Raw genomic sequence first — 13,207 nt, 5'->3', positions numbered from 1 at the left:
GGAACGCCGGCGGCCATACTTCGCCGGTCATACTTCAGCACACCATGGATGGATGGATGGATAGTCAACGCAAGCGTGGCTTGAACGGAACTAGCTCGGGATGGTGAAGCTGTCGCCACCCATGGACGGGATGCAGCTCACCCCATGCCGCCGCTGCCCATGTCCGGGAGGCAGCTGCAGATGCCGCCCATGGGCATGCACGACCACGGCGACGTGTACCCGGCCGCTAGCCACTGCCTCCTGCCGCTGCCGCCGGCGCCCGCACACACTAGCACTTGCCGCTACCTACTGCTCTTTCCGGTCGCTGCTTATCTGCTAATTACCTGCTGCTGCCGCTGCTTATGGTGCTGGATCTGCTCCCCTGCTCCCATGGCGGACGGGATCGACGGGACCGCCCTGGAGTAGAGGGAGAGAGGGGATTGAGGATTAGGGGGAGAGAGATGGATTAACTCAAGACAGATGTCTCCAGAGAGTCACCCACGTGCGCTTCGAAGCATCGCTCGGGCCTGGCTCTCGAAAAACTGCCGATTTGACCGTTCCCAATAGGGCTAGGTCTAGGAGTGCTTTAAGAACCGTGCTATGCAAGCTAAACAGTGTTTACATGCAACCAAACAACTGAGGCCCAAAAAAATGCTGCACCGCACAGGTTTGGTTGGGCTCGATGCGGGCAACCAAACACGCCCATAAAGACTCCATCAAAGCAATGCACTAGGACACCATTCACAAGTCTGACCAACATCTAGGTTTTCCATTATTGAGTGGGCTTTGCTCTGCGGCGCACTCTACACCGCCGAAAGGTAAGGAAGCAGTTATAGATGATCTAGGTCAGGGCAGTTTTACTTGGGGATGCCATGGATATCCATGTGTACAACCCTAATTCACCCATAGATAAATTTGTGTTGTAAAAGCAACCTCATCAGGAAAGTCCTCTTCTGCCCCAAAATTAATGCTCCCTAACAAAAAGTAAAATAAGAAAACCTGGATTTCTTTTGGCAGACAAATTTCAGCGCAAAATGGCATTCGTGTAAGTCATGGCAAAAAAACAATCACCACTCCAAAATACTTCCAAAACTAGCATTTTTAAAGCATCATTTTTTTGCCACAACTTCCAAGAATGGCATTTTTGATAAATTTTTGTAACACACATTTGTCAAAGTTATAAAAAACAGAATTTTTAAATTTTGCTTACTTTTCTTTTATTTTACTGTTCATGAAGGAGCATTCGAGCTTGGAGAAGGATACTCTGTGTCCCCTCATCAGACAAATTACGTCAAGAGAAAATACTATAGAAGCACTGTTTAAATTTACTTTAAAACCATGTGTAAATTTGCCTCCATAATACTTTTGTTGGATTTCATGAACTACAAAATTATAGGGGGAACTTGAAGGAGCGGTATGTACAGCCCAGCCGAAACAAGCTCAATCTCAGTATTACAGAATGGTGCTCCGTATGCTAACTCGCTCTTTTGCTTTGCCTGACAAATGAGAAACTGTCTGAGTAGAACCCTATTCAACACAGTTCATGAGTGTAAGCTCTGGCCGAGCAATCTATTTCGTCTGTTGGCTGTACAGATCTCAATGTAAAATCTGGGAGGGCAGTTTCCCATTATTTCGCAGTGAACTTCAGGTCAGCATCCACTTGGCGGTGAAGTCGGCTCTTGTGCCGAGAGAATACCATCATCATTCTCAGTTGCTGGTGGTGACTGCTCGCGCATCAGCCTCGCCGCTTCTTCCAGGGACGCGTGTAGCTCATCGTGCATAATCGATCTCTGGAAGGTGAAGGTGGTGCCGTTTATACATGGACTAGACCATGGTATCGCCTTGTCCTCGAGTATCCGTTTGACAGCCTGCAACCAATCGAAACAAAAGGCAGGTGGTTGACGTTTAGTAAATTTGAACAACTGAATTTGAAACCACAAAATCTTGGTTAAATCAGAAACGGAATCTGAGCCATATGGCCCTTATCCTCTATGAACCTCAACAGCAGGTCTATTTTTAAATTTGCCAATGTGGTACCATTAGGGAAGCTGAATTGGGGTATTTTGCTGCTTGGTTTCCTGGCAAACAGGGTATATATAGAAGGTAAACATGATGCAAAACTGAGCAAATGTGGACTGACCGTGCATGGGAAAAACAGATAGGAAGATAAGCCAGCAGTAAAATACCGGGAGCTGGGCAGTTTCTGATTGCTTTCATGGTTCCCTGCTCCTAGATGAGGTCACTCAGGCCTGAGATTTTTGTAGAATTTGATACTATTTACCCCATAGGAAGTTAGAGTTATGGAGACAAACCTTGGAATCGAAAGGGTTTAGGCTTAGTAGAACTAAAACCGAGTACATGATGTGCGGTTTCAGTACTACTAGCTGTGAGGAGGAGGAGGTTAGCCTTGATGGCCAGGTGGTACCTCGGAAGGACACCTTTCGGTATTTGGGGTCAATGTTGCAGGAGGATGGGGGTATTGATGAAGATGTGAACCATCGAGTCAAAGCCGGATGGATGAAGTGGCGCCAAGCTTCTGGCATTCTCTGTGACAAGAGAGTGCCACAAAAGCTAAAAGGCAAGTTCTACAGGACGGCGGTTCGACCCGCAATGTTGTATGGCGCGGAGTGTTGGCCGACTAAAAGGCGACATGTTCAACAGTTAGGTGTGGCGGAGATGCGTATGTTGAGATGGATGTGTGGCCACACGAGGAAGGATCGAGTCCGGAATGATGATATACGAGATAGAGTTGGGGTAGCACCAATTGAGGAGAAGCTTGTCCAACATCGTTTGAGATGGTTTGGGCATATTCAGCGCAGGCCTCCAGAAGCTCCAGTGCATAGCGGACGGCTAAAGCGTGCGGAGAATGTCAAGAGAGGGCGGGGTCGACCGATTTTGACATGGGAGGAGTCCGTTAAGAGAGACCTGGAGGATTGGAGTATCGACAAAGAGCTAGCTATGGACAGGGGTGCGTGGAAGCTTGCTATCCATGTGCCAGAGCCATGAGTTGGTTGCGAGATCTTATGGGTTTCACCTCTAGCCTACCCCAACTTGTTTGGGACTAAAGGCTTTGTTGTTGTTGTTGTTGATACTATTTACCCCGTAACCAATTCATTCCCTAATAATTCCATTAGAGACGCCTCTCATTGTTTCTTTTTTATGATATGACACATGGAACTCTAGGAAAATCCATTCAGATCATCTTAACAGATGAATCGTGATACCCACTCATGTTTTATCTCAATAATATGCCACTTTTCTCAGTGTATCCCTGATTTATTATTAACACCATCTACATGCTATCATCTGAAAACCTAATAACCTAGCAATGATCGCTTTTGGATAAACTGTTCCCCTTTGGACAATTGGCATTGGTTCAAGGGCGCCTTGGATATGGAGCCAGTGAACTGTAGAACTCCATGGCTGAGTACACCATTTGTCTTATTTTCACCCGCTTCCTAGCATTATCTTCTGTCTTAAACATGTAATGTTTACACAGAGCTGACCACACAGTATGTTTTTGTTTTTTGTTTTTTGAAATGGAGCCACACCGTATGTAATGCTAATGCGCAGCGAGAACATCTTTCAGAGAGCATATTTGGATAAACAGGCTCAAGAAAAGGTCTAGGTCCCCAATAATCCAACCTGATCTAGATTTTGGTCATTCAATGAGGGAAAAGGTGTTAAAATCCAAATGTAACCAATAGGGAGTAGATCACAAGAGTTGAATGGTAACTAATCAATTTTACTAATTTGAGTGACATTTATAGAGTAACATTTCTTTGACGTCTGCTTACGGTCTTGACCCAGAAGGATGAATTTGGTCTGCTCTTTCTTTTACAGTAGGTACAGCTTACAATGCTGCTGAAAATTTCTCTAGCATCACAGGATTTAACGAGAAGTTTTATACCATGATGACCATATCACTCCAATCACACATGTTTCTTAACAATCAACTAATGCTCCACACCGAAATGCTATTGATGAAAATACATGTATATATTTCAGGAAGTTCTAGGATGTGGCTTGTTAAAGCTACTATTTTGGATCCCATTTAATTGATCGGCCGCCAGGTGCTTTCCCAATGAACAGAAAAATTGAGCACTGATGTCTGGAAAGAGTGCAAACCTGCAACATCTTGGGATGGAAGGTGGGAACGCCGACTTGGGAGACAGCAGCTGCGCCGAAGAAGTTACCAAGCAGCGCGGCGTCCGTAGCTGAGAGCCCCCAAAGCAGACCGGCCGCGAAACCGGCGAGATAGCTGTCTCCGGCACCTGTAGGATCCACCTGGACGGCGGGGAACGGCGCCACGCGTGCCTCCCCGCCGTCCCAATAAAGCCGGCACCCGTCCCTCCCCTCCGTCACGATCACGCAGCAGCGCCGTCTCGCCGTCTCCACCCCCACGTACGGCGCCTCCTCCGACGACGCCTTGAGGAACGCCACCCGCTGCAGAAGCCGCGCGTACGGCGTGCCCTCCAGCGCCACGTGGCGGACGGCAGCGCCGCTGCCGTCGCCCTCGGCGCCGAAGGCCCGGATCAGCGCCTGCGCGTCCACGAGCACCGCGCGGCAGAGCCGAATCATCCGCTCGAGCGTCTCCGGCAGCACCTCCCCGGCGACGCCGACGGCGAGGCCGTAGGCGAAGCGGCGGTCGGGGAGGTCATCGGGGTAGATCGGATCGCAGGCGTGGACGCGACTGAGCTGCCTGTCGGGCGCGTGCGCGGACGCGGCGGCGTCGGAGAACCGGGCGTGGAAGGAGGTGGTGGGCCGCGCGGGGCAGAGCAGCGGGGGGTGCCGCGCGGGCGCCGGCGCGGAGGCGTAGGCGAAGTCGGGCCCGACCTTGGACACGACGGAGAAGGAGGCCTCCGGGGGCGAGGCGGCGTCGAGCACGGTGGAGACGAAGGCCGCCGCCCCGCCGAGCGTCTCGCCCACGACGCGGCCGCCCCGGAGGAGCACGTCGTGGCAGTAGCTCCCCACCACGAGGCCCTCGAGCGCGGGCCCCGCCTTTGGCTGCTGCTGCCCCGCCCCCTCGTCGTCAGGCTCCGGCATCGTTGCGGCGACGGCGACGGCGGCGGGGGGCGGCGCCAGCGTGGGACGGGCGGTGTCGGACGGGCGGGGAGGCGGGCGTGGGAGGAGAGGAGGGGCGCGACGGCATGGCGCGGGGGGAGGACGGGAGGGGAATAAATGCGCGGGGTGGTGGGGCGATTCCGGGAGGCGACAAGGGCGTCTTTACAGATGCCGCGGCGGTGCTTGGCGCGGGGCGACACGTGGTGGCGGCGCACGTGTGAGCTGGAGCGGCGGCGGCCGCTGACTCCGCTGCGTGGAAGGCCGGAGGGCTTCAGGCCGATGAGCCAGGATCACCGGCTTCACCAACCCTGTGGCTTCTCTTGCTCTAGGGAAATTCGGGGGGCAAGGTCTAGCTTTAGCTGAGATCAATGAAATCAATTTTTTGAAAGAAAAAATTGTAGACACACATCAATGTTAGTACAACATCAAACAATTTGAGCTCCTAATTCGACTTGCACTTTTTTTGAAAGGAGGCGCTTGCCCGGCCTTAAGAATGAGACCCTTAAAGTACAAATAGTTAGTAGAGAACATAGTCAAGCAAAAGCAAAAAAGCAGGGCTACAAGGCACAGAGGCCCAAATAGCGACGCAGGGCCGGTCGCGGGCAAGGGGGAACCGCTCCAGGAGCGGTCTGGGGTCGGAGGAGGGCGGCACGCCTGCCGTTGCATCCCTCTATCCGACACGCCGAAGTTCAGCACACTTGGCCTTCAATCGGGCGATGAGACGATCCACGCCGAGCCGGCCCCGCTGTCTCGTCAACCCCTTCCAGAGCTGCAATAGAACGACCAATTTATACACAACATTAGCCGGATGACTGAAGAAAATTCCCTCAATGGTAGCTTTGTTCCGTGTAGTCCAGAGAGACCAAGCAAGCACCCCCACGCCAAGCCAAGCTAGCTTACGATCCTGGGCATTACTAGTCATGATGAGCCCATACAGCTCAGCGAAACCATTCGGGTTCCAAGTACATCCAGTCGCCTCTCGAAGTGAGCTCCACACCATCCGAGCACAATGCATCGGAAGATTATGTGGCCGCTAGATTCCTCTTCTATGCACCAAACACACATGCCGTCACCCGGGCCGTGTCTTCTTTGGATCTGGTCACCGCTAGGAATCCGGTTCCTAGCCAACTGCCGTAAGAAGATTTTAATTTTTGCTGGCATTCTTGCTTTCCAAAGCGAACGCAGATCATAGACTGGGGGGCTTTGAAGATTTCCTTATACAATGAGCCGGTAGAGAAGCCTCCTGATGGCTCTAACCGCCAAAGGACCTCGTCGCGCTCAGCAGATAAACGCACAGAGGCCAGGGCCTCCCGTAGACCCTCCCATTCCAGGGCTTCGCTAGGCCCAAGGGGTCTCCTGAAAGAAGGCCGAAGGCGCCCATTAACTCATGTATCTACAACTCGCGCCTCATGTTGTCCCGCGATTGCAAAGAGATTGGGGTATGCTAGGTCAAGCGATCGCTCACCCCACCAAACATCTTTCCAAAATAGCGTCAATTCTCCGTTATGCACAACAAATCTCGTCCCTAGCCGCAGCAAAGGTAGAAACTTGCGGATATCATTCACAAACTACGACCCTTTGACCCGCGACCGAAAGGTCACCCCATCGTCCTCAAGATATTTAGCCTTGAATATGGAGAGCCAGAGACCTCCTTGTCCCGTCAAAATTTTCCACGCCCACTTCGTCATAAGGCACCAGTTCATAACTCTGGAGTTAATGATACCTAAACCACCCACCTCTTTAGGAGAGGCAATCGCATCTCATTTAGCCATATGGTACCGTTGTTTTCCATTTTCCTTAGCCCAAAAGAATCTGGATCGGATCTTGTCAAGTTTCTCATGGATCCCGTTGTGCAAAAGATAAAAACCCATGACAAACATAGGAATGTTTGTCAGGCAATCGTTGATAAGCACTAGCCGGCCACCCGAGGCTAGTAGCTTGCCTTGCCATGGTTCCACACTTTTAGCCGCCTTGTCCACCATTGGCTCGAAATTAGCCATGGACAGAGCCCGATCCGAAATGGGCATGCCCAAATACTTGAAGGGAATAGATCCCAACTCGCAATTCATCATGTGGGCTGCTCTGAGCTGAGACTCCAAGTCACCTCCCGTGACAAAGGCCTCACTCTTATTGAAGTTTATCTTAAGTCCCGACATGGCCTCAAAGCACATGAGAAGAAACTTAAGGTTAGCAATCACCTCTTCAGACTTCTTGATGAGAATGAGGGTATCGTCAGCATATTGAAGGTGGCACAACCCTCCTGGTACCACCCTTTCCGCAACACCCAAGATGTGGCCGACAACTTTGGCGCTGTCTAGAATCGAAGCCAGCGCGTCCGACACAATATTGAACAAAAGGAGAGAGATTGGGTCGCCCTGCCGTAGTCCCCTTCCGTTGCGCAAATATGGGCCAATCAATCCATTAATATTAATAGCAGTTTGCCCACCCCTCGCGATTCTCTGCATCCAGCTCACCCATTACGGGTCAAAGTTTTTCTTGTGTAACACCTCCTCAGTGAAGTCCCATCGGACCCGGTCATAGGCTTTCTCAAAGTTGAGCTTAAGAATGAACACCTGTTCCTTGGAATTCTTGATCTCATGAAGCACCTCATGGAGCACCGCTACCCCGTCCAGTATGCTCCTCCCTTTAATAAAGGCAGTTTGCAGATTATCAATAATCTTGTCTGCCACCGGAGCAATGCGGGAGGCAAATCCCTTAGCAATCAGCCTGAAGCTTATGAGGATGAGGGGGCGGAACTGCCTAATTTGGTTTGCACCCGGCATCTTCGGAATCAAAGCCAACACCCCATAATTTAGGCGTTCAATGTCTATTCGGCCCTTGGTGAATTCATTCACAAGGTGAGCGAACTGTGGTCCCATTATATTCCAAAACCGTTTATAGAAGATGACCGGGAAACCATCAGGCCCGGGCGCCATGTTCACCCTCATCTAATTTAGGTTTTCTGTGATCTCGTCAAGCGTGAAAGGCCTAGTGAGGATGGAGTTATCAGCTTCAGAGACTAATCGCTCATTATCCCAGATCGAGTCCTGAAGTGATGCTGATCCCACCCAGAAGAACCCAATAGCTCCCGGTAAAACGCATAAATATGGGTTTGAAGGGCACCATCTTCAGTGATAACATTATCTCCATCACGGAGAACACGGATCATACATCTCCGGCGTCTCCCATTTGCCACAACATGAAAGAATTGGGTACTCGCATCCCCCTTGAGCACCCAATTTTTTTGACCCCTTTGTTTCCAATGAATCTCCTCGCAGGTCAAGATAAAGATCATCTCATCCTCAATCGCATACCTTCTCGCCCATTCATCCTGCGATAGGCCGCTCAAATCTGCCTTGGTGTCCAAGGACGACACTTCGCTCATCAGTGCCTCTTTTCTAGCTTTTAGTTGGCTACCCATGTTCGCGCCCCAACCACGGAGGTGGCGACGACTCAAGCGCACACAATGTTGCCAAATGTCCATAGCATCGCATAAACGGGCCATACCGGTGAGGGGGGCGATCCCTAGCCTCTATCCAAATCAAAGAAACCTGCTGCACAAAGCCTGGCTGAAGGAGCCATTGCTTCTCAAAAAAGAAGCGCTTGGTGGCGCGGTGGGGGGCTTCTCTAGAGTTGAGGACAAGCGGGCAGTGATCGGAGCCCAGCCTTGGTTCCGCCACTAGCGAGCATCCCGCAAATTTGGCCTCCCAGTCAGTGGAAACAAAGACCCGGTCTAGCACACATCTAATCGGGTCATCCTGATTATTACACCAAGTAAATCGAGCCCCCACCCTAGGCAGCTCAATGAGGTCAAGGTCAGCCACCCACTCATTGAAGGTATCTACCAGCCTATGGTCTGAAATATTACCATTACTCTTGTCCATCGCACCCCGCAAGAGATTGAAATCCCCACCTATGACAATAGGCCATGGGGAAGCCGTGATCTTAGTATAGATCTCTCGGAGAAACTCAATTGATCGATCATGGTCCGCTGGGCCATACACCACAACTAGCTCCCATCTAAAATCGTTATTCCGCTGAATAACGTCCACTGCAAGGAAAAAGGATCCGTGCATAAAACCCACCACCTCAAAACTTTCCGTCTTCACCCCCAAAAGGATCCACCTGATCGGCCCAAAGCCGGAAGCCATTCCCATCGGAAGTTGAACGCGCCACCTATGGATTCAAGCTCATATGGTTCAAAGGAGGACCAAATGGTTTCCTGGAGACCCATGAAGTCGAGATTTTGGTCACGGATGTATTCAATAAGTTGTCGCCGTCTATCTCGTTGACCAAAACCCCTCATATTCCAGATTAGGCCTTTCATTGCATACCCGTGGGGGATCGGGCCCCTGCCCCATCAAAGTTCTCCTCCCTGGCAGAAGCAACCGACCGACCTCTCCCACGACCATGCCCACGCCCACGCCCCCGGCCACGGCCACGGCCACGCGTAGGCCTAGCATCCACGGAAGCCGTATCCTGAGCTGCCGACGCTGCATTCTCCCTTGCAGCATCAGCAACTGAAGCAGCATGCATCTCAGCCGCCACGGTCCGGGGCAATGTGCTGACGAGCCTTGGCCTCGGCCACCGTAGCCTGAATAGCTCCTGGGCCCGAATGCTATCAAGCACCTCGAGAGGGGTAGAAATCTCTGAACCCAGAATTACATGGCTGTTTGTGGCCACCTTGAGGAGGTGGCAATTTGAAGCAAAAGCAAGAACCTTGAATGAAGACATAGAGCAAGTTATTGGTTTATTACCTTCCAGATCCTTGCCGGCCTTGAGGGACATCGCCTTGGTCATCATGTCGAAGGCCTTGGTCGCCGCGGTGCGCATGCTGGACCTGGTGGCTGATACGTCTCCGTCGTATCTATAATTTTTTATTGTTCCATGCCAATATTATACAACTATACTTTTGGCAACTTTTTATACTATTTTTGGGACTAACATATTGATCCAGTGCCCAGTGCCAGTTCCTGTTTGTTGCATGTTTTTTTGTTTCGCGAAAAATCCATATCAAACGGAGTCCAAACGGGATAAAAACTTATGGAGATTTTTTTGGAATATATGTGATTTTTGGGAAGAAGAATCAACGTGAGACGATGCCCGAGGGGCCACGATGCAGGGGGCACGCCCCTGACCCTCGTGGCCACCCCATAAGGCGGTTGGTGCCCTTCTTTCGCCGCAAGAAAGCCAATATCCGGATACAAATTGTGTTAAAATTTCAGCCCAATCGGAGTTACGGATCTCCGGGAATATAAGAAACGGTGAAAGGCCAGAATCTGGAACGTAGAAACAGAGAGAGATAGAGAGACAGATCCAATCTCAGAGGGCCTCTCGCCCCTCCGCCGTGATACGTCTCCAACATATCTATAATTTTTTATTGCTCCATGCTACTTTATCTACTGTTTTGGACTATATTGGGCTTTATTTTCCACTTTTATATTATTTTTGGGACTAACCTATTATCCGAAGGCCCAGCCCAGAATTGCTGTTTTTTTGCCTATTTCAGTATTTCGAGGAAACAGAATATCAAACGGAGTCCAAACGGAATGAAACCTTCGGGAACGTGATCTTCTCACTGAACGTGATCCAGGAGACTTGGACCCTACTCCAAGAAGTTTCCGGGGAGGTCACGAGGGTGGAGGGCGCCCCCCTGGGCGCGCCCCCTGCCTCGTGGGCCCCTCGGAGCTCCATCGACGTGCTCCTTCCTCCTATATATACCTATGTACCCCCATTAGACCAGGGACGGAGCCAAAAAACTAATTCCACCGCCGCAACTTCCTGTATCCACGAGATCCCATCTTGGGGCCTGTTCCGGAGCTCCACCGGAGAGGGCATCCATCACGGAGGGCTTCTACATCAACACCATAGCCCTTCCGATGAAGTGTGAGTAGTTTACTTCAGACCTTCGGGTCCATAGCTAGTGGCTAGATGGCTTCTTCTCTCTTTTTGGATCTCAATACAATGTTCTCCTCCTCTCTCGTGGAGATCTATTCGATGTAATCTTCTTTTTGCGGTGTGTTTGTTGAGATCGATGAATTGTGGGTTTATGATCCAACTTATCTATGAATAATATTTGAATCTTCTCTGAATTCTTTTATGTATGATTGAGTTATCTTTGCAAGTCTCATCGAATTATCCGTTTGGTTTGGCCAACTAGATTGGTAGTTCTTGCAATGGGAGAAGTGCTTAGCTTTGGGTTCAATCTTGCGGTGTCCTTACTCAGTGACAGAAAGAGTTGCAAGGCACGTATTCTATTGTTGCCATCGAGGATAACAAGATGGGGTATTTATCATATTGCATGAATTTATTCCTCTACATCATGTCATCTTTCTTAAGGCGTTACTCTGTTTTTAACTTAATACTCTAGATGCATGCTGGATACGGTCGATGAGTGGAGTAATAGTAGTAGATGCAGGCAGGAGTCGGTCTACTTGTCACGGACGTGATGCCTATATACACGATCATACCTAGATAACCTCATAACTATGCTCAATTCTATCAATTGCTCAACAGTAATTTGTTCACCCACCGTAGAATATCTATGCTCTTAAGAGAAGCCACTAGTGAAACCTATGGCCCCCGGGTATATTCTCATCATATCAATCTCCATTGCTTTATTTTACTTGTTTTGCTTTTACTTTTCACTTTGCATCTTTATACCAAAAATACCAAAAATATTATCTCTATCAGATCTCACTCTCGTAAGTGACCGTGAAGGGATTGACAATCCCGAAGCGTTGGTTGTGAGTTGCTACCGTTTTGTGCAGGTACGAGGGACTTGCGCGTGACCTCCTACTGGATTGATACCTTGGTTCTCAAAAACTGAGGGAAATACTTACGCTACTGTGCTGCATCACCCCCTCCTCTTCGGGGAAAACCAACGCTAGCTCGAGACATAGCAAGAAGGATTTCTGGCGCCGTTGCCGGGGAGGCCTACGCCAAGTCAAGTCAAAATTTACTCTCCTGTCAACGAGCCATTTCTGGCGCCGTTGCCGGGGAGGCCTACGCCAAGTCAAGTCAAGATTTACTCTCCCGTCAACGAGCCATTTTTGGCGCCGTTGCCGGGGAAGCCTACACAAAAGTCAACATACCAAGTACCCATCACAATCTCTATCTCTCGCATTACATTATTTGTCATTTGCCTCTCGTTTTCCTCTTCCCCACTTCACCCTTACTGTTTTATTCGCCCTCTCTTTCCCAATCTCCTCCTCTTTTTCCCTTTGCCTTTTGTTTGCTCGTGTGTTAGTTTGCTTACCTGTCGCTATGTCGAATTCCTTATCCGCTCCTATGTCTCCCGAGTTTGAAGTTCTTCACTTCAAGCAACGGCAAGGAGAAAACTTAAAAGATGATTGGTATAGGATGATGGAATCTTATCGTAAGTTCACCCTAGAGGTGAAATTTAGAATTCTTCTTCGCAATTTTTATGTTGGGTTAAACATGACGCATAGACAACTCTTGGATTGCATGGCCAAGGGAAATTTCATTAATATTGATCCCGGTATTGCGCATGAGATTATAGAGGGAATAGTGGGAACACCACCCCAAAAGGGAGGATCTCATCCTACCCAAGAAGAAACCCAAGTGTTTGAGAAGATTTGCGAAGTAACAAAGATTTTACAAAAGTCTCTTGAGCCTCTTAAAAATATTAGCGGAAATCTTAACCGTATGAATATGTTGATTACTCTTTGCAATAAACAGTTGGATTCTTTAGATCTAAAAATTTCCGAGTATGAAGGGAAGAGGGAAGAACCCCCCGGATTCGAGCATGACTCTGCTAAAAAGTTGAAAATTAAAGATGGCAATACCTAGATCTATCCTTGGTTTTATGCCTAGCTAGGGGCGTTAAACGATAGCGCTTGTTGGGAGGCAACCCAATTTTATTTTGTGTTTTTTGTTTTTGGTTCTGTTTAGGAATAAATAATCCATCTAGATTCTGTTTAGATGTGGTTTTATCTTTTAATTAGTGTTTGTGCCAAGTTAAACCTATTAGATCTTCTTGGAAGATAGTTATTTGATCTTGCTGTAATTTCCAGAATCTTTGCGCTCAGTGCCCGAATTGTCAAAAATCACCAGAACGTGATAAAATAGTGATTCCAATTGCTTCTGATCGTTAAAAAAATTTCCCAGCTCGTCTAATTTTGGTAGAATTTTTTGGGTTCCA

The 13,207-nt window shown here is 49.3% G+C and overlaps 1 protein-coding gene across 1 annotated transcript; it reads right to left on the bottom strand.

Annotated features, from left to right (window-relative positions):
* Positions 1–1,387: 1,387 nt before the first annotated feature.
* On the bottom strand, positions 1,388–5,129 carry LOC119286728 (inositol 3-kinase-like). Its single transcript, XM_037566172.1, has 2 exons — positions 4,108–5,129; positions 1,388–1,847 (listed from the first exon to the last, which is right to left on the bottom strand). The coding sequence occupies exons 1-2, from the start codon at positions 5,023–5,025 to the stop codon at positions 1,629–1,631; spliced, it is 1,137 nt and encodes a 378-aa protein (XP_037422069.1). The 5' UTR covers positions 5,026–5,129; the 3' UTR covers positions 1,388–1,628.
* Between the last annotated feature and the right edge of the window lie 8,078 nt (positions 5,130–13,207).

This window comes from Triticum dicoccoides, chromosome 4A (genome assembly GCF_002162155.2).
Source record: "Triticum dicoccoides isolate Atlit2015 ecotype Zavitan chromosome 4A, WEW_v2.0, whole genome shotgun sequence".
Taxonomy (NCBI): Eukaryota; Viridiplantae; Streptophyta; class Magnoliopsida; order Poales; family Poaceae; genus Triticum; species Triticum dicoccoides.
This window is presented reverse-complemented; position numbering and strand designations above follow the sequence as displayed.

Bases quoted from the DNA above. Each gene is read 5' to 3' on its own strand.
- LOC119286728 (XM_037566172.1), bottom strand. From the start codon at position 5,025: ATGCCGGAGCCTGACGACGAGGGGGCGGGGCAGCAGCAGCCAAAGGCG. The intron at 1,848-4,107 runs GTTTGCACTCTT...GATTGGTTGCAG, and splicing joins TCCATCCCAAGATGTTGCAG to GCTGTCAAACGGATACTCGA.